Below are 25,850 nucleotides of genomic sequence, written 5' to 3'. Positions count from 1 at the left end.
AAAACAAACGCTGGAGCCTGTTGAACTCACAGAGCTTGGCTGGGTGAGTGCTAATTAAAAGTCACAGAACTCTGTCCCAGAGGCATAGGACTAGAGTTCCTCTAGACCATCATCGCTCAGCACCGCGGCTGCGGTTCTGGCAAAAGGATGAAATATGTACAATCAAGTGTACACAGTACCTCTTCGGCGTACGCCACTAACCACCCAGGGTGGGGAGGAAAACACTAGAGTTGTGCAGGGTGTCGCACTGGCGGTTACTGCTACCTGGCGCGATACGAGAGGGCCCTGAGCAGGGAGGCACAATGAGTGCCAACACTGTTAGAACGGCACCTGCATGTTAGGTGAGTATAGGCTTTATTATTTTATCGGGACATAACATTTAGTTTAAGTATAGGGTTGTCCTAGTAGTGGACAACCACTTTAAAAGCCAGCAGTAACCAAGACCATGCTGTAGCCTAGTTGGGTGACTGATTCCCTCCCTCTGACTTGGAGTGCTAAATCAGATCTCATGCTCTGCACTGAGGAGAGGCAACACTCCAAAACATTGAATCTGCAATTTGAGATTTTGGTTTGTCTTTTGTCTTAAATCATGTGGCAAGGCTCATTAAAGGGTCGATATTGACTTTTCAGATTGTTACTTTCATTAGGTGACACTAGAGTTTAGGTCCTCTTTTTCTCTGAAGAGGCTATTTGCATCTTAGCATGTGACAATTATTCTTCCTGAAGTTTAGGATTTCTGTAGTTCCTCAAATAAACAGCTTATTAAGGCTATGTGCACACCTTGTGGAATTGCTGCGGAAATTTCCGCTGAGAATTCCGCAACTCCCTGCTGCGGCAAACGCGCTAGAATTCTGCATGCGTAATTCCTGCGTATTTCTCGTGAAAATCTAGCGTTTAGCAAGCATAATTAGCTTGCAGAATACTAGCGTTTTCCAAGCGATCTGTAGCATTGCTTGGTAAACTAATTGACAGGTTGGTCACACTTGTCAAACATAGTGCTTGACAAGCGTGACCAACTTTTTACTATTGAGGCTGCCTATGCAGCATCAGTAGTAAAAAGATATAATGGTAAAAATAATTAAAAAAAAATAAAAAATGGTGATATTCTCACCTTCCGGCATCCCCCGCAGTGTTCCCAGGCTTCAGCCACTCTCCTGGCATCTTCCGGTCCCAGCGATGCCTTGCGAGAATGACCTTTGATGATGTAGCGGTCTCGCGAGACCGCTACAGTGTCACGAAACCGCTACGTCATCTCGGGTCATTGTTGCAAGGCATCACTGGGACCGGAAGATGCCGTGAGCATCGCTGAGGCCTGGGGACGCTGTGCGGGGTGCCGAAAGGTGAGAATATCACCATTTTTTATTTTAATTCTTTTTGTAACAGGGATATGGTACCCAGGGCCTGGAGGAGAATCTCCTCTCCACCAGACCCTGGGTACCATCTGTGTATTTTCCGCTTACTTTGTGCATGGTGGCCATAGCCTCATGTGGAAAGTAAGCCGGAACAATGCATTCCTATGTTTGCGGAATTCCCGCGATTCCGCACAAAGAATGAGCCTGCTGCGTATTTTTCCGTGATGCGATTTTGCGGCGGAAAAACATGCAGCATTAGCACAGCATGTGTGGAATGCCATTGAATTCAACGGGCTGCTTATTTTATGCGTTTTTGCAGTGTTTTTGCTGCGTTTTCGTGGCGAACAAATGCGGCAAAATCGCATAAAATCCGCTGGAATTCCGGACGTGTGCACACAGCCTAAAGGGTAAATAAAAACTTATTCTGTTAGGCCACGTTCAAACGTTCAGTATTTGGTCAGTATTTTACATTAGTATTTGTAAGTCGAAACTAGAAGGGAACAATCAGAGGAAAAGTATAATAGAAACACGTCACCACTTCTGCGATTTTCTCCCATTCCTTTTTTGACTTACAAATACTGATGTAAAATACTGACCAAATACTGAACGTGTGATCGTGTCCTTATGGTGGCTATTGCCTTAGCGACCCCAACCCAATTTTTACACGGTAACTTAGGATACCAATGAAATAAGTTATTGCTGCCATTTATGTAACTAAAAAATTCCTTACATATATCTTACTGGGATTGATAAGGCACAATGTGCATGGATTTCTGCAATTAATTATCAGATGGATGTGACAGCTGCAAAAATTTCTGCAGCAAATATTCCACACCTGAAAATACGCAGATGCTGGAAGGAACATTGTGCAATTACCATCATGTAACAATGCTAAATCAAATAGGAACTCATATAAAATATCTTTGTATCTTATAGGTCAATGTTCCAACGCGAAGGCGTATTTTGAAAATGCTCAACTTGTAGATTTACAATGGACCTATCTGGAAGGAGAAGAAGTGAATTTTAGGTGTAAATCTCCCTTTCGAACACCAGATGGAAAGACCAGTGGAATCAGAACATGTCTCCCTAATGGAGAATTCACTGCAGCAAAATGTTCTAGTAAGTATATTTGATTATTTTTAGGATATATAGGGTTGTGCAAATCAAGTTATTAGCGGGTGTTGCTAAGATCTGCAAATTAATACATTTTCAAGCACCAATCTGTGGCATATAAGCGGGGCATACATGCCAGGTAGAATAGGATTTGTTTTTTGCCACTTAAAACATTAAGATTCAGACCAAGTCTTGTTGGATGATTGGCACATTGATGAATAGGAGGCATTGCACAATCACCACTTATTGCTAACCGATATGGACAGAATCATTGAAATGAGAAACCTTGTTTTATCAAGCTGCTGCTTCCTACCAGGTCTGGACTGGGACTGAAATTCACTCCAGGCATTTGAGACACACAGGCCCACTTGCTATGAAGAGAATATGAAATTAGTGTCAGTTTGTGGATTTATCAAAGTGTATATTACAATTACATGATACAAATTGCCGACATTATGTAAAATTTAAGATTTCCTTGAGAAAATTTAAATTTCTCTTAATGGGAGGCAGAACCATATTTGTAATAAAAAACTCCATGACCTTAATTACATTCAGGTAAAAAACAATCACACCCATGCTGCACTTCGCCCCCACAACCATATGCTAGATGGGGGATTGGTATAAATATGACCCATCCTAACAGAGGAAATAAACACTTACTATAAATTAAATGTAATTCCATAATTCATTCTAGGCCTCTTTACTCTTGATTAATAAGCAATATTGAGATGCTGTATCACAAAGTGATCTTTTTAAAATAAAGTTTTACCATCTAAACACTACATGAGGTTCAGCATATAAATACATGGAAACGAACAGGACGAAATAATACATAATGAACCAGGAACATTTTTATTAAATACGAAAATAAAAAAATTGCACAAAATACAAAAATGGAAAATCCAGAAAAGATTTTTTAAAAAGCAATATGTGAAGCCGCCAACTAAAAGGATGCTACACCGCACCGTAAAAAGACTGACAAATTACAAAAGTGGTCCCTAGAAACTATGGTATGCTGCATAATAATAATCACTTGCACAGTACAACCATCTATAAATGTGAAGCTATTATGAAGGAAGTCATAAATTTTCCTGAAAACACGCAAAACTAATAGCCTAACAATCTAGCCATGGATTATACTGTAATGGAGAATGCGAACAAATTACACTATGAGGAGAAGCATGATAACTCATCAATAGACAAAGAAATAACTATCTGTTCATAGTGCAAAAAAATAGAGGGTGATGACTAAAAACAAGCAGTGAATATATAAATTAGCCAATAAATGGTGACAAAACCATGCAACCAAAGCAGACCATTGATGTCAATGGATAAATAGTATACCTAAGTATGGGGTAATGCCAGGAATCCATAAAGATAAAATGATGAAAAGGCCTAACACCCAAGCAGTAAAAATACATATTAACCCCTTCATGACTGATTAGGTATATTTATACATACACTGGAAATTTTTCTTGTTTCTTTGATAAATATAAGGAACAAATATAGTGTGAATTCATCCTTCCAGTATTACCAGTAAACAGTACAGGCCATTAAGAGAGGTTTTATCTATAACCCAGAGCTATACATAGCTGCTTCAGAGTACAAGTAGATTTATATGGGACAGAAGAAGAGCCGTTCATCTCATACATGGAGAGCTTACATCCTCCAGAGCAGAGCCATTCTTACTGGGTGGTTCTGCCTTAATGTTTAAGAGGGCTTACCTAAGTAGTGACCCTTCCAATAGGAAGCTCATATTTCATGATAATGCAGTCATTCATTTTAACCTCTTCACGACATATGATGTACAGGTACGTCATATTTAGTAATGACTTGCCGAAATATGATGTGCTGCTATTGTAATGATGATCTTGTGGACACAGGAGCTGTGCCCGCACGATCGCTGTCAGTGACTCAGCTTACGTGGTAGCCGATCTTCGGTTGTCACAGCAAGAGGTCATTAAGCCTTGTTTTTTAATGACGAGGCGATGGTGTTGTTTATACTGTCTTGCATTGATCTCGCAATATTGCAGTCTGTGCCATCTTTGTGGTGTCTTAAGGCCCCATCACACACAACGATCTTGCTTGCGAGATTGCTGATTTTGTGACGCCACAGCGAAATCTCGCCAGTGAGATCGCTGTGTGTGACGGGGATCAGCGACCGGCCCCTCTGCCGGTTATAACTAATAGTGCTCAATTGGCCTGGTCCGTTTTTCGATCGCTGGTCTCCGGCTGGCCAGCACACATCGCTGCATGTGTCAGCGAGAGACCAGCGATCAGCGACACTGGACGCTGGTTTCTAATGTAAACATCGGGTATCCAGGAGCCACAGCTCCTGGATACCCGCTGTTTACCTTGGAAACCGGCATACACGCTGGTTTCCAAGGTAAACAGCGGGTATCCAGGAGTCACGCGGCTCTTAGATACCCGCTGTTTACCTTGGAAACCAGCGCGTACGCCGGTTTCCAAGGTAAATAGTGGGTATCCAGGAGCCGCAGCTCCTGGATACCCAGTGTTTACATTAGAAACCAGCGTTGCTGGTCCTGATCGCTGGAGGGTCTGTCTTGTGACAGCTCACCAGTGATCAGCCTAACGATGTCCCAGCGATCCCATCATGTCGGACCGTTGGTGGGATCGCTGGGACATCGTTATGTGTAACGGGGGCTTTATGTGCCTGCTGTTGCTACTGCTGCTGATGTTACAAACAATTTTTTGAAATGTGGAAATTCCTGGTTGGGTCTCCGTCTGGTGGGTTGTCTGTAGTAGAAGGTGTGTCAGAGGCCTACTATACTGTTTCTTCTCTGGGAAAATTGATGCCACTTTAATGGTGTGTGGCAATTATGTTTTGAAATGTGGAGACTCCAAGTTGAGTCTACAACTGGTGGGTTGCCAGTGTAACTTGGGCTCTCAGACAGGCAGGCCTGCACTCACTTTCAGTCAACTACCTGTGCTACTTTCCTTACATTTTTGTACCAATAGTACTGTATAAAACTGATGTTTGTGTCATCTGAGTGTGGCTGGAAAAACAAGGTGTTAGGCTAGTTTCACACTTGCTTTTTTTTGCAGCGCGTTTTTCCCGCAAAAAAACGCATTGAAAAAACGCATACAAACGCATACAGATGCTGCGTTTTTTTCAAGCATTTTTATGAGCATGCTTGAAAAAAATGCAGCGTTTTTATGCGTTTGTATGCGTTTTTAGTGCGTTTTTACCGCGTTTGCGTTTTTTTCCAACATTAGGTGGCCCCTCACACTAACCCAAACCATGACTTTACTAACCCTAACCCTGACCCTAACCCTGACCCTAACCCTTAACCAAACCATACCCTGATCCTAACCCTAACCCTAACCCTGACCTAACCCTAACCCTTAACCAAACCATACCCTGATCCTAACCCTAACCCTGACCCTGACCCTAACCCTAACCCTGACCCTAACCCTTAACCAAACCATACCCTGATCCTAACCCTAACCCTGACCCTTAACCAAACCATTCCCTGATCCTAACCCTAACCCTGACCCTAACCCTTAACCAAGCCATACCCTGATCCTAACCCTAACCCTAACCCTGACCCTAACCCTGACCCTGACCCTAACCCTTAACCAAACCATACCCTGATCCTAACCCTAACCCTGACCCTAACCCTAACCCTGACCCTAACCCTAACCCTGACCCTAACCCTGACCCTAACCCTGACCCTAACCCTTAACCAAACCATACCCTGATCCTAACCCTAACCCTAACCCTGACCCTAACCCTTAACCAAACCATACCCTGATCCTAACCCTGACCCTAACCCTTAACCAAACCATACCCTGATCCTAACCCTAACCCTGACCCTAACCCTAAACAAACCATACCCTGATCCTAACCCTAACCCTTAACCAAACCATACCCTGATCCTAACCCTAACCCTGACCCTAACCCTTAACCAAACCATACCCTGATCCTAACCCTAACCCTTAACCAAACCATACCCTGATCCTAACCCTAACCCTTAACCAAACCATACCCTGATCCTAACCCTAACCCTGACCCTAACCCTTAACCAAACCATACCCTGATCCTAACCCTAACCCTGACCCTGACCCTAACCCTAAACCCCCTTAACTAACCCTAACTCTAACCCAAACCCCTAAATTCCATTGTCTAAACTAATGGTAAAAAAAAAAACGCATGTGCAAAAAAACACATACATAAGCATGCCAATGCGCACATATGCTCACCATAGACTTATAATGGGTGTCTTGCTGTAAAAAAATGCATTGCGCGCGCATGCGTTTTTTTGAGGCAAGTCGGACGCCCAAAAAATGCAACAGGTTGCATTTTGTGCGCCCGAGCGCATACCGCAAAAAAACGCATGCGCGGAAAAACGCGTACAAACGCATGTGTATGCGCACATAAGCGCATCCCATGCAAAGTATAGGAAAAAAAACGCATGCGCTATTTAGCGCTAAAATACCGCGAAAAAAAACGCAAATGTGAAACCAGCCTTACAAAAGATAACTGAGCTCCCAGATAAGAAATCTTACATTGCTCTCTTAGCTACCTTGTCTTAATTGAAACTTGAATTCAAAGTTCTAAATGCTGATCCAGACCCTGATACCACATACATGACCTATTGCTGACTGCTGCTGTGCCACTATAAAATGGTTTACTGTGGGTCAATTGATCAGTCACCTACCTGTGTTACTATCCTTACTTTTTTCTACCAATAGTAGTCTAAGAAACTGATGTTTGTATCACCTGAGTGTGGATGAGGTATTAGGTCTCCCAGCTAAGAAGGCTTACACTGCTCCCTTAACCACCAGGTCCTCATTGAAACTTCAATTCCAAGCTTTAAATGCTGACTTAGACCCTGTCTTATGGATGGCTCATGCCTGACTGCTGTGCCATTATAAAACTTCTACTGTGGGTCAATTTTCAGTTTTCATAGTGTCTGCCCCTAATTTGAGCTTTCTTGCCACCCCCTGAAGGTGTGGTCTATGTGTTTGGTTTTGCCTACCATTGAATTTAATGAGGTTCAGATACGTTCGATGAACATCGGTCCTTTCGTGGAATGCAAACTGAACCAAGCCTTGAAAGGTTCTCCCATCTCTAGATTCCTTCTCCTACTAACCTTCACAAACCCAATATTACAATTTCTGTGTATGGTTCTACCATTATTGCCACACAGCACATCTATTTGGTGTAATATTTAACTCAGATCTTTTCTTAATTTCCCATATCCCATCACTCGCTCGTTCTTGTTACCGCGTCGGAACATCGCAAATTAAATGGTTAACCGGTAGGCTTAAAGACCTCTGTTGTGGATGCAATCAGTGAAAGTGAGCACACAGTGACCGTGCTTTCTGCAGCAACTCATCCAGGACGTGATACTGGCTGATAAGTTGCTGTGACACCAGGTTAAAGATGTCAGCTATGCAAGGCACATGTGTGAGGATGCCTTAGTATAGGGTCTCCACCAGGTTTGCACAGTTATTGCACATGGCCTTCCCTTGCTCCAGGTTTAGAGGAGACAGCAATTGCTCTAGCAGAGCCTGGATAGCTGTCCACAACTCTTGAGCTGGGAGACTGCGATATCCAAGGCAAATTAATTGTAACACTGCCTGATTGCGATGAGCCCTGGCTGTGCAGCACGGAGGTGGAATGATCCCTTCTGCACTGTTGAAATGTGTGTCTCATTAAGGGAGATGTTGATGAAACAGTTGGATGCCCTAGAGGAGGTGGAGAAGCCAGAAGGAGTGGGGAAAGTGTTAGATAAAGAGTCCTGTTGTGAGTTCATTTTCCCCTTCACCATTGAGGTCTGATGAACTCCCTCTACTGGTGAAGGAAGGTAGTGAGGCTGATTACCAAGCACCTGGGTATGATGATGATGACTGGGTGACTGGAATTGCTGACTGGATATAAGGCAGCCGACGCCCTTCTGCCTTGCTGGTGATCTCTCTGAGGGATTCTAGGAGACCAGTCTGATTCCTGCTCCTCAAAAGCTAAGTTTTCTGCACTGCTTTTTGCATTTGTGTTTTGATTTGTTTTGCCTTGTTTTTCTGAATTCTGCCATTCCCTGCTGGGGTGAGTTGAATTCCTTTTTGCTCTGTCTTCAGAAAACACCTGAGTGCTGATATAGTCTTTTTGAAGCCTAGCGTCTTCAGGGCCTTTTTCCCTATCAGCCTGTTGGCCCTTGTTTTGATAGGGTTTTTGGCGGATTGCAGACAGCAGCTTTCCTATCCTGTCCTATTTAGTTAGCTTTGGCCCCATCATTTGCTCAGCCTATCTTTCTATTTGTGTGAGTGTTTTTTCATCTTGCTTCACCGTCATTATATGTTGGGGGCTGCCTATTGCTTTGGGGTATGCTCTAAACTGGGGCAGTTTAGATTTCCCTTTCTGTCTTTAGACTATGTAGTTCTCCGGCTGTGATCGAGGGGTCTAGGGCACCGTAGGAACCCCCCATGGCTACTGCTAGTTGTTGTTGATAGGTTCAGGGGTCTGCCAACTTCTCTGGTTTTCTGGACTTAGCTAGTATTTCTGTTTTTGCCTCCTACGGTGACTCATTCATAACAGAGTCCCACAAGACTTGGGGATTCCAAAACTTGTGGAGCTGCCACTTGACCGCCCCCCCCACTGCCACCAGAGTAACCCAGTGCCCGGTAAGCAAGATGTAAGGCTCCAGGCCATGTTTGCTCGTCCAGTTATCACTGGTGAAATGAACCCTGGCAGACATACCATATTTTTCGGATCATAAGACGTACTTTTTTCCCCAAAATTTGGGGGGAAACTGGGTGTGCGTCTTATAGTGCGAATATACCATACTGGCACCATTGCTGCAGGCCACAGACTGGGATGAAGGGGTGTCCGGCGGTGCTGCAGATGCCCGGCGGTGCTATGGGATGTCCAGCGGTGCTGCTCGGTGCTCCTGCGGGTGTCTCTGGTGCTGTAGGGGCTCTGCTGACATTTTGTGAAAGGCCAGAGCCCCCCAGTTTCATGATTTCCTGTGCAGTGGACTCTGGGGAAATGGCTGCAGGGGGCGGTGCATGCGCAGATGGGGATCTCGGTGCTGAGATCTCATCTCCCGAGATCTTGGTGTCGAGATCTCCATCTGCGCACACTAAGGCATGTTGATCATACATGTGCCACTTCATGCATGTAATTTTTGCCTTTACTTCATTTTTTTGGCAAATTTGGCAGATATCATAAGTTGGGTCAAGCTTTGTAGTCTCAAAAAAAGACTCAAGCTAATCAACACTTTCCACCCCTACAAATTGCACTCGCAACTAGTGATGGCCACAGCCAGAGTTGTGACTGAGGATGCATTGGTTACAGCTTGCTGTGTCTGTATGGGAATGCCGCGATGTAACCTACTGATCTTCCTCCTCCTCCACTTCTGCTCAGCTACTCAGCTGCATACCTCTGGATTCATACCAAATGGAATCTACAACCTCATAGTCATCCTATCTGTTCTCCCACTCCTCACCCTGGGAGTCACCCTCCTCCTCTTCCTGCCCTGACCCACAGTAATGTTCATGTATGCCTCTGATATCTAAATCTCATCAGGATCACTTCCACCCCCTGGGATTAACGTCAGTTGACAAGAGACTGAATTCTACTAGGATCCTACTTCGTCCAGCCCCAGATTCAACAGGAAAATGTTTTGGGCATGCTTTACTCCTCTGAATTCTGTGATTTTTTTGGAGCAGACATTTGATTCCCATGAAACAGAATGTGTTAACATCTCTACAGAATGGCCCATCTGTGGTTCCCCAAAGTCAGTTGGGAATTTGGAAATTTGTAACATGGGTGGAAACAAGGGTAATTGAGGTGCCACCTCTGGGGATTGTACTGTGTGAATGTAGGGACTATGCTATATTACGGCTATACCTTTCCTTTCTCGTTCATCCCGGTGCCGTATATTATATTATAAGTGTATATATAGTTGTTTCTATATAATAGTATTGCTACACTATTATTTGTTTTACCGTTTATGTATAATGGTACTGCTACACTATTATGTGTATTACCATTTCCTACTAAATGTATATTTGAGAAGATGTTTCTTTGTGCTGCTATGTATAGGGTCAGTGCAGTTATAATATTGGCCACAAGATGGGGGCACAGAGTTCATGGGATTGTATATAGCGTAGTAGGAATAGGAAACTGGCATGTGAATAGTTAAACTGTAGGAGGGGCTGCTGTGTGGTAAGGAAGGAGAGATGATAGGTAGAGTCAGAAGGGCCTGGGCGCCTGAACCGTCCACATGAGTTATAGGCCCACGATGCCACTGCAGTACCTTAATGTTAAGAAAGCAGTGAAGCCCAGCCATCCGGGGATCCTTAGGACAGAACTACAGTATTAAGTATCAGTGTTGCAGCAGTTTGGAAGAGAAGAAAGAAAGCGGTCCGAGAAGAGTACAGGGCGCAGATTGTCCAATTTATGGCAGGTCATTGTGTGGGCTGATGCCTTTCGATCCGGGCAAAATGGACAAGGGGATCCCCGAATAGAGTGAGTCTGGACAAGAAGGATGCTGCAGTACCACCAAAGGCGCTATTACCCCATAAAGGACTGGAGGACGTGGCAAGTAGCACATGGAAAGATGAAGAATCAGATACATGTGATGTACAACCTGTGATTAATGCTGTGAAATACTTGGATGGGCTGAGAAATGGAAACAGTAAAGATGTTCAGTTTCAAGTTGAAATGGACTGTGTCTCAACTCTTGCGAAATCGTCTGCAGACAGCCTTCAGTGGCGCAGAGGAGAACCTGACGATGCTGCACCTGAGGACACAGGTATGATGGCTAAGGGACATTATGTTTATGTGCGGGGAAGCCAGGGTGTGCTGGAGCAGAAGTCCTCAGCCATGAATACCACCCTGGTCGACCCTTACATGTGATGCTAAGGTGGAGGAAGAGGAGGTGAGGCCACTTGCTGCAGTGCTTGCCATCCACTGGAGCAAATGCTCTTTATGACCATCATTTACAAGGCATACCACAGTGTGGCTGCCAAGGAAAGAGAGTGGAGTAGCCCACCAGTAACAGATGTTAGTGGTCTTTGGATAGGACGAGACAGTGCTTGTTCAGTTGAGTTTTCATTAACATTATCACCTTACCAAGTACACGTCAAACACCAAGCCTATCCCCCTTCCACCATGACCTCCCTTTTCCCCAGTCATATTGCATGTACCCTTCTCCTTTTTTAACCTGCTTTTTCGAAACATTAGGTCCACACATATCAATCACCTGTCTCAAAATGAACAATCACTATTTCTTTTCTTAGATTGTTTTTCAGGACACTCTCTTATTCCTAATGATTTTTATGAGCAACTGGGGCCTCCTGATTCTTTATTTCAACACAGTTTTGTTACAAATTATTTAGATTCGCAAATAAGGGTGAGTGCACACATTGTAGATTCAGCTGCGTCTTTTTCCGCACGGATTTGCAGGTAAAGTGACATGCGGTTTATCTGTGGATTTGCCTGCGGTTTTTGCCCTGTGGTTTGACACCTGGACAATGGAACAGGTGTCAAACTGCTGTGGAATCCGCAGAAACAATTGACATGCTGCGGATTTAAAACCGCAGCAAATCCGTGTGGAAAAATCCGCAACATGTGCACTGCGGTTTTGAAATCCCATTGCTTAGCATTGTACTGTACCATGCCTGCAGAACTGCTGCGGATCCGCAGCAGAATCCGCAACGTGTGCACATACCCTAACGCTTCCTGATTGCAACACAGTTTATGGCACAATCTATTTAAATTCTGGAAGATCGATTTCACACAGGACAGGATCCTATCTAGCTAACTGACAAGTTCACTTTCAGTAGCAGCAGCAGTAGCAGCCTTTATGTGCTGTTACACTGAGAAAATGGTGCCAGCAAAGCAAGATGTCTGCTTTTATATGGACAGGGACATGCGACTTCAGCAGTCAATCACAGAAGACCTTGTTTGGTTAGTTTCCTTGCCCTGACTGGCTGCCATAACGCACACATATTACGTTATTACAGAAAGAAAAGAAAAAAATTATACTCCACAGCTCCTCTGACTTAGACACACCCCTCCTCTCGTAAATCATGTCCCACCCCCGCTCATCACACAGCACCTCAATCCTAGATAAAGTTAGAACAAAAGCATTAGTGGAAACGCTATCATTTACCAATCTTTGAGCGAATTTTGCCGACTTTGAGTGAAAATGCTTGGGAAACCGAACACAAATCCGATTGTTCTACGTTCGTGCAGAATTTGAGATTGGCAAAAGTTTCCGAACAAGTTCGTTCATCTCTAGACATGGCATTAGAGAGCAGCTAGACAATCACTGTTTGTAGTAATGCAGGGATAATGTAAAGAGATGATATGTATATTTGGGAGTCATCAGCATGTACACTCATGGCTGAACATATTGGCACCCCTTAAATTGTTCCAGAACATGATCTATTTCTTCTGGAAAATTATTGCATTTACACATGTTTTGTTACACACAATTATTTTTTTGTCTGTATTGTAAAAACTCATTTTGTTTTCAGTAAACAGTAGAATGATGAGGTTTACTAAAATGCTTTATCTTGGTCTCATCTGTCCACAAGTTGTTTTCCCTGAAGGATTTTGACTTTGTCTCATACATTTTGGAAAACAACAGTCTAGTTTTTCTATTTCTTCGTGTCAGAGTCCTCCTGAGTCTCCTGCCATAGCGTTTAATTTCATTGAAATGTCAATAGTCGATAGTTAGCGTTGACTAAAAATCCACACCTTCATGGACCAATGCCAAGTGATTCAACTATGAACTAAACATAGGAACATTTATACTGAAAAATGGCAGCCCGTTCTTTGGATTGATAAATAAAAAATTGACATATTTGGCTGTAGCTGAAGTCATTTTGCTCACCACAGAGAAGAGTTTCTTTGTGGGTTTCTTTAAGAATCACAGAGAAATAGGCTCAATCAGCTTATTAGTGGAGCATCAGCTTGATGTGGTTCCTAGCAAAAGCTTAGACAGTAGCTGGACTAGGGTCTCATAAATGCAAATCTTTGATGCATATCTAATCTGAGATGCTGAAAAATCATAAGAATCGAAAAAAATGTATCCATGCCACCTTACATGAGTAAAGCATCTGTAAGGCGGCCAGGGTGGTAGTCGTGGCAACAAACCATAGTGTTCCCACACCCTGGCGCCCCAAAGATGAAATATAATGCAATGTGTATAATGTGCTGTAGTGCAGCGGTGTCCACGCTGTGCAGTGATGAGGCAGTGACCCAGGAAAGTTCAAAGTAAACGAAGGATTTAATGTAAAAAAAAGCTTACAAACAAAAGAAACAGTGTCCTCTGGATCACAGCCGGGAAGCAAAACAGTCCATAAATGTGTCCGGTTGCCGAGGGCGACCGCACCACCACATTATGCTGCGGGATGCCAGGAGTTCGCTCCACTGGGCTCTGTGTTCCTTCACACAGGTAGAGCTTTTGCAGAGCTGTTTGCTCTACACCATCCAAACTCCAGACAGACACACCCAAACCCTGTCCTGCAGGTTTTTTTTCCCCTCAACTCGACTCTGTGGGGATGGGCCACTTGCAAGATCCGGGCTGGAGGAAATGGACCGGCTCCACTACCTTCTTGCAGTCCGTTTAAAAAATAAAAGCCCATAGCGGGTTTTTCTGAACAATTCCTTGGCCAAATAACTTAACCAGGTCAAGCTTACTTTTATTCTGCCTTGAGACTCACAGGCTGTAACCTCAAGGCACTCCAGCAGATCTAATGCGCTTTTGAGAGCATCCTGGGGGACACATAGTGACCCTCGCAAATCACACGAGTCGCTGCCTCACATACTCCCTCTGTTCAAACTTGTGGGGTTGAACATTTGTAACCATTCAGACGACCCTTGATAGGGCATCCGCATTTTCCTGTGACTTTCCTGCCTGATGTTTCACCGAGAAACTGAAGTTTTGCAGGGACAGCAACCATGTGGTGACTTGAGCATTCCTCTTTTTTGAATTTTTCATCCAAACAAGGGGTGAATGGTTGTTACTAGTGATGAGCGAGCACTAAAATGCTCAGGTGCTCGTTGCTCAGGTCGAGCAAATTGCAATACAGCGAGCCCAACGGACAGAACAGCGAGCCCAATGTAAGTCTATGGGAGACCCGAGCATATTTACTGCGATCCCCCCGGGGGTCCTTTCAAGGTCTAAAATCATCAGAAAATGATGGAAACACTGCTCAAATGACACGGGAAAATCATGATAATTTCCCTGGAAGCATTTCTCACTCCTAGGTCAAAGCTCTAAACAATGTTGTCAGAGTTTCATGCCCTTTTTAGAGGCGCAGCAAAAAACCTACAAAAACGAAACCAAAATGGATTTTGCTGGGAAATATGTTAACGGATATCTTTTCCAGGCTAATGACTTTTATCTAAGCCAAAATAATTAACCCAAAACAAAAATGTTCGTCCACCACTTAGGCTATGTTCAAACACAGCGTTTTTGAGGCGTTTTGCAACTTTAACATTGCTTTCAAACAATACAAATCATTGGGAAATGTCATTGTAACAATTAACAACCCCAGCGGGCCATGTGGTGTGTGACCCATAAGTAGACACATCTTGTTTCATTTATGCAGGAGGGACTCTTAAAGTCACAGAGCCTATTTTTACAGGGGCATCAGGCAGCATTAATCTTCTTAAAGGGCCATTAAACAGTGGGTCTCCTATGCTGTTATTGCCTATGCAGTGAGTGGATGGGCTGCCAAGAATTAAGAAGCACCCCAATACCCCTTTTCACGAGAGGTACAGGAGGGCTTCCTGAAAAAATGTTGCATTGAATGCAAGTCCTGGCCTGCCCCAATGTTACATGCACCCCAATAAGATTTTGAAGCCACGTAATGGAAGGGCACAGGAAAATCCACTTCACATCATTCATTTTGTACTCCCATACTTTTTTCTTATGCATTGCCAGCAAGGCCTGTCATACTGCCAAGTCATATGTACCCCAATAAGCCTTTGAACCCAGGTACTGGATGGACACAGGAAAATCCACTTCACATTTTTCATTTTGTACTTCCATACTCTTTTCTTATGCATTGACTGCAAGGCCTGTCATGCTGCCAAGTCATATGCACCCCAATAAGCCTTTGAAACCATGTACTGGATGGCAACATGAAACAAAAGTTTCCATTATTATTTTATTTTTTATTACCATAAAGTTTGTCAATGAAGTGAATGCAAGGCATGGCCCTAATTTGCACGCACTGCAATCCCCCTTGGAAGAAACATGGGGAAGTGTTTCATAAAAAAGTCACATTACAGAGGAACGTTTCATCTCTACTTGAAATGCCCATGCACTAAGTGTATGGGTTGACAAACATTTCCCCCTGGGGGTACATATCAACACAGTGTGTAATTTTTTTTTTTTAGGGGCATCATAAACACCTTGCAAAACTGTAATGTGGTTTCCTACACAGTTGCTGCTGGGAAGGTGCAGGCTTTTAGTAAAAATATGGCGAATGAATAATTGGATGAAGTGATGACAGGAATGGGAACGTACATGATTAATCACAGCAGTGGCTATGGGAGGCTTGTGATCCAGGATACAGATGAGCAGCAGGCTAGTACCCAAATTGGAAAAAATAAAGATAAAATTAATCTACTTTATTTCAATTTCTTAAAAAGGAAATATCTATATATAAGAGGCATCGTGATAACTCGCTAATCCCGCCCCCTGCACAGTAGCTCCGCCCCCACCACATCACCACACATAATCCCGCCCCCCATTACATAGAGGCATCGTGATTACTCGCTAATCCGGCCCCTGCACAGTAGCTCCGCCCCCACATCACCACACATAATCCCGCCCCCACCCCATTACCACACACAATCCCGCCCCAACACATTACCACACAAAATCCCACCCCCCACCACATTACCACACACAATCCCACCCCCACCACATTACTACTTACAATCCGGCCCCCACACCACATCACCACACACAATCCCGCCCCCCCACCACATCACCACACATAATCCTGCTCCCCACCACATCACCACACATAATCCTGCCCCCCACCACATTACCACACATAATCCCGTCCCCCCACCACATGACCACACATAATCCTGCCCCCACCACATCACCACACATAATCCTGCCCCCCACCACATTACCACACATAATCCCGCCCCCCACCACATCACCACACAGAATCACGCCCCCCCACCACATCACCACACATAATCCCGCCCCCCACCACACATAATCCTGGCCCCCCACCACATCACCACACATAATCCCGCCCCCCACATCACCACACATAATCCCGCCCCCCCACATCACCACACATAATCCTGCCCCCCCACCACATCACTACACATAATCCTGCCCCCACCACATCACCACACATAATCCCGCCCCCACCACATCACCACACATAATCCCGCCCCTGCACCACATCACCACACATAATCCCGCCCCTCACCACATCACCACACATAATCCCGCCCGCCCATCACATTACCACACCTAATCCCGCCCCCCACCACATTACCAGAATACCATTGGACACTAGCGAAAATTGCGATATCCCATTTAAGTTAACAAGAAAACAATTCCCACTTCGTCTGGCTTATTCCATGACAATTATAAAATCGCAAGGACAAACATTCGATAAGATTGGCGTTCTCCTACCTGATCCTGTATTCACACATGGTCAATTATACACTGCATTCTCTAGATTAACAAGTTGTAAAGGTCTTTCAGTTCAAATTGTACCTGGTAGAAGTCAAGGAAAGATCTTTGAAAATGACGAAAATGACTATACATTTAATTGTGTTTACAGAGAAATTTTAACTTAATTTATGTTTCGTTATGAAATTTGTTTAGATGCTGGAATGAATAAAAAACACACGTCTTACTGAATCCAGTTTGTTTTTGATTTTACACTGTGAAAAAAATGTATCATTAGTATTATTCAGATTTTGAATGATTATTATTGTTATTAACTTCATTTTAATTTAATTTACCACCTGCGTAAGCGCTATTGAATGTTGTCATTATTTACTTTAGTTTAATCACCAGCAGCCTTAATTAGATAGCAATGAGCATGCCGAGCGTTAGCTGGCTGGAAACAGATAGTATCCTAATAAAAGTTCACATAACAAAAGACAAACAACCATATACAGACTATCAGATTCCACTTTTCAAATAGTCAGAAAGTGACCGCAAAGATCTATTCTCCCGTAGTGTTGTTAATGTGAGGGCATTTATCAGGTATTAGGGGACCACACTCACCCATCCCTCTAAAGTATGCTTTCACAATTCAACAGGCCATTGGAGCCATACATATCCTACCTCATAGTCAATAGGAGTGAATGCTTCGTAGTCTATAGTATAGCGATGGCTCAATCAGAGCACAAAACACAATGCATTTCCTTATTCAAAAAGGACACTAGATTCCACAGACACTCTAGCAGCAAAGACAGTAGCTTAAATACTTAAGAGTGGCACATCTTGTAAATTGAGGTACACTACCTATGTATAAAACACCTTCCCATTCAGGGATATACAGGATACATTAATACCTCCTTCTAAATTATAGTCTGCACACATGGCATATAACAAGGGAGGATCTCACCCATATTACACAGTGATGGATCCAGGATACAGCCTACAATGATTAGATGTTTAGCCACCACCAATTACCAGAATGGGTTTCATGCCCATCAGAAGATCGGTGTAACAGATGCGCGTGTGAGACTTGGCGTAAAAAATGCCCGTCCAAAATATGTTGCCAAAGACGCACGCGTCTGTATAAAGGGCAAAGTGCAACATGTTTGTGAGATGCTGAATTAGAGAAAGCAGATCAGTGTTGGAGGAAAGCCAAACTGATGGATGCTCATGAAACACTAAGTTTAAAGAGGAGGGTACCTTCCGTAAGAAATATATATATATATATAAAAAAAAAAAAGACGGGTCACCGTTGAAACGTTGCCACTTGAGGATCAGTGAAGTATCCACTTTTTTTTCACATTTAATTTGAGTGCTGCCTATTTTTTTTACTTTTATATATATACATACCATCAGAAATTCTTCCAGGGGCGATCCCCATGATGTTCCCATGTCGTTTGTGCACTGTTCCCATACATTTCTGATGTTTTAATACCCTAGAAAGACCTCCAGGGGGGTGGCAGCAAAAAAGCTTGGATAACATTGGACTCATTGCTCGGGTCGAGTACCAGATATTCCAATTTGCTTGACCTGAGCAACGAGCACCCGAGCATTTTAGTGCTCACTCATTACTAGTTAGAATGCAGTAGGCGCGAGGATAGAGCTGGTCGTGCAGTGGTTTGGTCGATCAGTGGTTACTGCGGGTTGTCCGCGGTCGGCTACTCACGGATCTCCCAATGTATGCACACCACCCTCATCTTCCATCCATTAGGATTGTCCCCAGCAACCAGGGTCCCATGTACCAGAGTCACCAAGCTCCCCGAGTCCAAGAGAGCGTCCGTCTGGTACCCATTAACGAGTACCTGGCACAGCTGAGGTTCGGTACCAGCAGGGCCTGTAGTGTCAGTGCAGACTGACTGGGCAAACATAGACACACAGCGCATATACCCGCAGTCCATTGGTTCTGCTGCTAGGGGGCAGTTTGAACATGTAGGTCTTCAGGTTCTTTTTGAAGGTTTCCATGGTAGGCTGGAGTCTGATGTGTTGTGGTAGAGTTCCAGAGTAGGGGTGATGCATGGGAGAAAACTGTTTTGTCCATTTTAAGTTTTAGAAATCTAGTGGAGAAAATGGATGAAATAGCAGACAGACATTGTGGGATTCTGGTTAGTAGGGAGGTGATATCTGGTCCAGAGATGTAGATCTGTGGGTCATCAGCATAGAGGTGATACTGAAATCCGTGAGATTCTATGAGCTGTCTGAGGCCAAAGGTGTAAATGGAGACGAGCAGGGGCCCTAGTACTGGACCTTTCAGGACTCCAACAGATAGGGGGCAATGTTAAGGGGTTGTATGTGAGTAAGAGACGCTGAATGTCCGGTCTGTTAGGTATGACGAGATCCAAGATAGAGTCAAGTCAGTGATGCAAAGAGATGAGAGGGTCTGTAGTAATAGGGAGTGGTCCACTGTGTCAAAGGCAGGGGACAGGTCCAGAAGGAGGAAAACAGAATAGTGTCGCTTGGCTTTGGCAGTTAATAGGTCATTGGTAACTTTAGTTAGGGCAGTTTCTGTGGAGTGATGCGGCCATAAGCCAGATTGTAAGCAGTCAAGGAGGGAGCAAGAAGAGAGTGTTCTGTCCCCGCATAAGGCGAATGGAGATGTGGCTGGTGAATAGGGGCTGGGAGAGATTCCTACCTTCGTTTCCTTAATGCAGGGCAGACAGGACCATGTTGCTCCAGCATCCGGAGAGATGATACTCCCCAGGGATTGTGAAGTCCAGACTTGTTTATTTGTTAATCTGGACATACAGCATATGATTGGTAATGCAGTACTTCTCCAGAAATGCAGGTGTAACAACCAAGGTGGTACAGCAACAAAGTGTGGTAAAAAAAACTGATGCCTTTCACAGCTCGGTACAGGCGTGTCTCTCCCAGGTGAAAGTGAAAATAAGAATGGCTGCAAGCAGGAAGAGAAGGAGTGACTGACCCGGAAGTGGAAGGCATGTACCAGAATTAACCAGCTGCAGGCTGCCATACAGAAAAAGGACAGCAGGTGGCAGCAGATCAAATGCAAGACTTATACAAAGAATGGTAATATAATACAATCTATGAAACCATATAATCATAACTTTAGATGGAACAGCACAGAGAGGTGGGAGGACAGTTCAAGATGGCCGTGTTGTTCCAGTAGTTTTGAGGCATAGGGAACAAGTGATATGGGGAGATAGCTAGATACAGAGGATGGGTCAAGAGAGGGCTTTTTGAAGATAGGTGTGATTGAGACATGTTTAAAGCTTAAAGGGAAAATACCAGATAGTGATAGGTTGAAGAGATGGTTAGGGTTGGGATGAAGACTGTGGTGAGGTTTGGGATGAAGTGGGATGGGATCGGGTCAAGTGCACAGGTGGTGAGATGTGATCTTGAGAGTGGAGAGTCAATTGTTATGAATGAGTCACCGTAGGAGGTAAAAACAGAAATACAAGCTAAGTCCAGAAAACCAGAGAAGTTGGCAACTATCAGATTGCAGACCCCTGAACCTATCAACACAACTAGCAGTAGCCGTGGGGGGTTCCTACGATGCCCTATACCCCTCGATCACAGCCGGAGAATTAAATAGGCCTAAAGAAAGAAAGGGGAAATCTAAACTGCCCCAGAGCAGACCCCAAAGCAATAGGCAGCCCCCACCATTACTTCTCTGTAATGGTGGAGAAGTTGCTTTTGGAAGAGGATGGCTGAGCAGTTAGGAGAAAGGGCTCTGGGGGTTGTCGACCAAAACTGTCTCAGATGTTATCAATCTTCTGCTTGAAAAATGAGGCAAAGTCTTCAGCTGAGATGAGTGGATGCTGGGAGATGGACGAGAGTTGAAAGTGTTGAATAACTGTTCAGGGTTGTGAGACAGGGAGGATATGAGAGAAGACAAGTATGTTTGTACCTTTAGGCCCACCAGCTTTCTGTTATTCCCCTGGTCCGGTTTAGAGTTATAGGGTAACAGGCTTGCCATCGAAGCTGCCCCCTAATCCCTGCCATAAACTTTGCATCCTCCTTGGAATGGTTTTGTCTAAGCTGGTGACCACCTGCACGACACTCAGCCTGGGGTTTATTCCTTCTTTACCCCCACGGCTGTCAGACTGTCTCTTCTCACTGCTGCTTGTACGTTCACAGGGGCAGTTCAGGTTTGAAACAACAATAGTTCAAGGGTAAAACAGCACAATGCTGAAAGCAGCCACACACACAGTCCATTCATTTTACTGAGGGTGATTAACCCTTTCAGGGTTTTAGTCCCGTAATCCAGCTGGGGATGCACAACCGTGCGCAAAAGAAAAACTTGGAGGAGTACGAAACAAACAAAAGTCCTTCAACTGTAACCATAGTGGTCACCACTGACACCCAGTTCTGGTGCAGCCCAGGGCTCCTTGCCCTTCCGGAGATGCGGAACAGTCTCTCATATAGTTTTTTTCACCAGTGCAACTAGCACAATCCAACTTAAAGGGGTCGCTTTTACTCATTTCTGTCCTTGCGAACAGAATAGTGGGCCACATTCTGGCCCTGGATTATAATAAAAGTGTTGCCTGAAGACCCGCTGGAGGAAGACTCTCCACTGTTTCTCCTGCTCCTTTCCTCCAACAGTGGCTGATCCATAGAACCTGGAGCCTCCCATTCCAGAGGCCTGACTGTGGCCACCACATCCTTTAAGGGCGCCTCTGCCCTCTGGCCTACTGTGGGGGGTAGAGACCGTTGCAGGCCGTCGCACACAATACTGCGCCTCCCGCGCCTGTATCTCCTGGATGCTGGAGACCACTTTCAGCACCACAGCATACAATCCCTGGGGCCCCCTCTTCTTTAATAAAAGTAACTTAGTCAGTCCCATTCCTGTAAAGGACCGTCAAATGTAATGGACCCAGCATTAACATAAACCTTGCTCCCGGGCTCTCGGCCTCATGGATGAACCCGTACCCACTGGTAGGTTTGAAATATTTGATTAGGCTGTGTGTCATACGGCCAGACATGAATCCTCCACTGGGGTTCCGCAGCTCTTTTAAAATTCGGCGCTCCCACTGTTTCTTCTCTGCAATTATACCTGCCACCCACCGGGCCCCTTCTGCCATGGGAGCTCGGGGTTCATCCACATAAGTGCCATGCGGAGATGCAGAGGCTGAGGAAGGTGACGGGGTAGGAGTCGGTGCGGGAGGTGAGGGTAGGTGTCGCACTCACCGGGACTGCAGCCGGCTGCAAAGGTACTCCACTGCAGCCGCGATGGTCCCTTTCTCCACGACTTCCGGTTTCTCAATCACTTCCTCTGGCTCCGACTTCTCCGCACTTGCAGTGTTCCAGCTCCCGACAAGCTTCCCTCTCGCCTGGCCAAATGGAAACCAGTCCTCCAGCTCCACCGTCCAGCAGCCCCCAGGATGCAAGTCTGTCTTCGACTGGGCCACGGACCGCTCCCAGTTTTGCCTCCCCATTCCTCCTTGGAAAGACATACTCCTTCATAGCATAGGGGCAGGTAACTTGTTCAGTAATGGCATCTCTCTTCATGGCATGTCATCCTTCCCTTCTGGACTCCACCCATTCGTGGGTGGAGCTACTTCCAGCTGCTCCACCTGTTCAGTTTCAGGCTCCCCTCAGGGTTTCTGCTGCAGTGGTCTGGGCTTCTTCTTCTTTCGTTTTACCCATCTCGGGCGGGCACCAGTCACTAGGGGACGTGGCCTTTGGCTTAGACCACTGCATCTGCCAAGATACCAAAAGAGCAAATGAAGGAGCAAGATCGAGATTATATTAAAAATACAAAATGTATTATATATATATATATATTAAAAACACAACATATAACATTACAATAATTAGATTACCAAAGAGCAGGGTCAAAAAGATACAATGAAGCCTACAGGTGCAACCCCCAAGGCTAAAGTATATATATATATATATATATATAGGATATGCGCTGTAATATACAAAGCACATATATTCCTATAATAGCTTAATGAATATGCAAAAGGGAACAAAATCATCAATAGCAATCAATTGTGTGGCCATTCAGTATATAAATAGAAATACCCATAACGTGCAGCAAGTATCCAACTGAGCTCCACCAATGCTGAATAGAAACATCCAAATTGTCCCTCACTCATATGCCATCAGACGCCTATGAAATATATAAGTCATTACCTGAGGTGTCTTTGGACAGGCAGCACCCCCCTTACATCATGATGGCAGGTAATGACTTATATATTCGCACCCTTTTCTGCTAAGGATGCCCAGGGTGGGAAGCACCGCTCTCATCTTTCGTGCCACTGACGGCCATCTTCATGTCACTGTTCGGCGCCATCTTTAAGACTCTAACCGCCGCCATCTTTGCCGTTTTCAAGGCTCCTCCCCTCTCTGCATATAAGGCATCACAATCCTGCCGACTACGCCAATTCTGTAAGGCAGCCAGGGTGGTAGTCATGTCAATGAGTGGTAGTGTTCCCACACCCTGGCGCCCCACAGATGAAATATAATGTCCCTTCTGCAATGTATATAATGCGCGCAACAAGACTAGAGATGGGGGAACCCAAACAGTACAGGTCGGCGTCCGTACTGAACACCTACTGTTCAGGCACGCATACTGAACACAGACCTCACCAGGAAGTCCATGTTACTGTTCAGGTTCGGCCGCCCGAAAATCGGGTGTTTGTCGCACTGTTATGTACATGACAACACAGCAAACACTGCTTCTGATCGGCCGTGAAATCATCCCCACTGGTCAGAGACCCACGGTTCCCACGCTGTCAAAAGACAGTGTGAGCGCTCAGCTGTGATCGGAGGTATAAATTTTACCTCTGGTCACTGGTGTCAGCTGATGCGACTACTGATCCCATCATCCGACACCTGCTGCCGTTATTTACAGTGAGAGCAGTAGCGGTGGATGGGCATATTCATTAGCTGCTCCTGTGCTGTAAATAAATAGATTAAAAAAAAAAACAAACGTTGTGGGTACCCCTGTGTTTGTGCTAACCAGCCAGACAAAACTCACAGCTGGGGACTGCAACCCTCAGCTGTCAGCTTCAACAAGGCTAGTTATTAAGAATAGAGGGGTCCCCACGCTGTTTTTTAAAATTATTTAAATAAATCATTTTAAAAAACGGCATGGGGTCCCCCATTTTTAACAACCAACCTTGCTTAAGCTGACAGCTGGTATTCTCAGGCTGGTAAGGGGCCATGGATTTTGCCCCCCCCAGGCTAAAAATAGCAGCTCGCAGCAGCCCAGAAAAGGCACATCTATTTGATGCGCCAATTCTGGCACTTTGCCTGGATCTTCCAACTTTCCCTTCCCACTCTTCCCTTGGTGAGATCCCCGCTAGCACCGTGAGAAAAATGAAGGACTTTATTCTTGCTTTGTCTTTATTTACCATGTAACTATAGCATTAGTAATGGATGGGTGTTTTTTAGATGCCTCTCCATTACTAAGCTATGGGCTTCATATCACCTGACAATACAAAGGTGACATCTACCCCACAAATATGAACCCCACTTGCCACCGCCACAAGACAAGTGAGAAGAGCCGGGCAAAGCACCAGAATTGGCGCATATATTAGATGTTCCTTTTCTGGGCAGCTGTGTGCTGCTGTTGTTAGGCTGGGGGGGCAAAATCCATGGCCCCTTAGCAGCCTGAGAATACCAGCCCCAAGCTGGCTGCTTTAGCAAGGTTGGTTTTCAAAAATGTAGGGGACCCACGCCGTTTTTTAAATTATTTATTTAAATAATTTTAAAAAACAGCGTTGGGACCCCTCTGTTCCTCATAAGTAGACTTGCTGAAGCTGACAGTCGAGGATTTCAGCCCCCAGCTGTGAGTTTTGTCTGGCAAAAATGCCAAGGAACTCACGCAGTTTTTTTGCAATTATTTATTTACAGCGCATGAGCGGTTGATGAATACTCCCATCAGCTGTTCCTGCTCTCACTGTAATTAGTGGTAGCAGGTGTCAGATAATGGGATCAGTAGTCCCATCAGCTGACACAAGTGACTGGAGGTAAAGTTTATACTTCTGAACACAGCTGTGCGCTCATGCTGTCTTTTGACCTCTCTGACCAGCGGGGATGATTTCCCCGCTAAGCAGAAGCTTTGCTTGCCATGCTGTCATGAACATAACTGCGCAGCCAACACTGGATGTTTGGGCCGCCCATTCAAGTGAATGGGGTCCAGGTTTGGGTCTGGGTACTATTCTGGTACCCGAACCCAACTTTTTGTAACTGTTCGGCCGAACCTGTCAGACCTGAGTATCCAGGTGTCCGCCCATCTGTAAACAAGACACTTTCATTAGTTGTTACAGTCCCCTCGGCTTCTGTCACTCCGGCTCCATATCCACGAGCTCTACAAACCATTTCAGAAACAATATCCTTTTTCAACAGTCAACTTTTATAAGCAGGAGGGTATCCATCACATATGTAGCACAGTGTACACACAGTGGCATTTCTCCAGCTTTCCCTATCTTCCTAGCAATCTCTGCTCTTCCTGAACAATGTCTGTCCTGTCTTAGCAATCTCTGCTCTTTCCTGCCTTCCTGGCACCTTCTGTTCCTTCGGGTAATATTTGCCATACTTCTGGCAATCACTGCCTCGCTTCAAGCAATCACTGCCTTTTCCAGACAATCCCTGTCCATTTTAAGCCTTTAGGCCCACTAGCTTTCTGCCATTCCCCTGGTCTAGCTTTGCATTATAGGGTAATGGGCTCGCCTTCTCAGCTGCCCCCTAGTCCCTGCCGCAAGCTTTGGATCCTCCTGAGTGC

General features: G+C 44.9%; 1 protein-coding gene across 3 annotated transcripts in view; it reads left to right on the top strand.

Annotated features, from left to right (window-relative positions):
• Positions 1 to 25,850, top strand: part of CFH (complement factor H) — a 712,377-nt gene that overhangs the window by 255,175 nt on the left and 431,352 nt on the right. For all 3 annotated transcript variants that reach the window (XM_073582879.1, XM_073582878.1, XM_073582877.1), the window contains exon 9: positions 2,289 to 2,471. In XM_073582879.1, coding sequence (XP_073438980.1) covers positions 2,289 to 2,471 — 183 coding nt within the window. The remainder of the gene's footprint in view (positions 1 to 2,288; positions 2,472 to 25,850) is intronic.

Source organism: Dendrobates tinctorius, unplaced genomic scaffold (assembly GCF_039654945.1).
Source record: "Dendrobates tinctorius isolate UK_male_01 unplaced genomic scaffold, ASM3965494v1 ptg000074l, whole genome shotgun sequence".
NCBI lineage: Eukaryota > Metazoa > Chordata > Amphibia > Anura > Dendrobatidae > Dendrobates > Dendrobates tinctorius.
The sequence above is the reverse complement of the archived record's forward strand: the minus strand, read 5'-3'. Positions and strand labels throughout refer to the sequence as shown.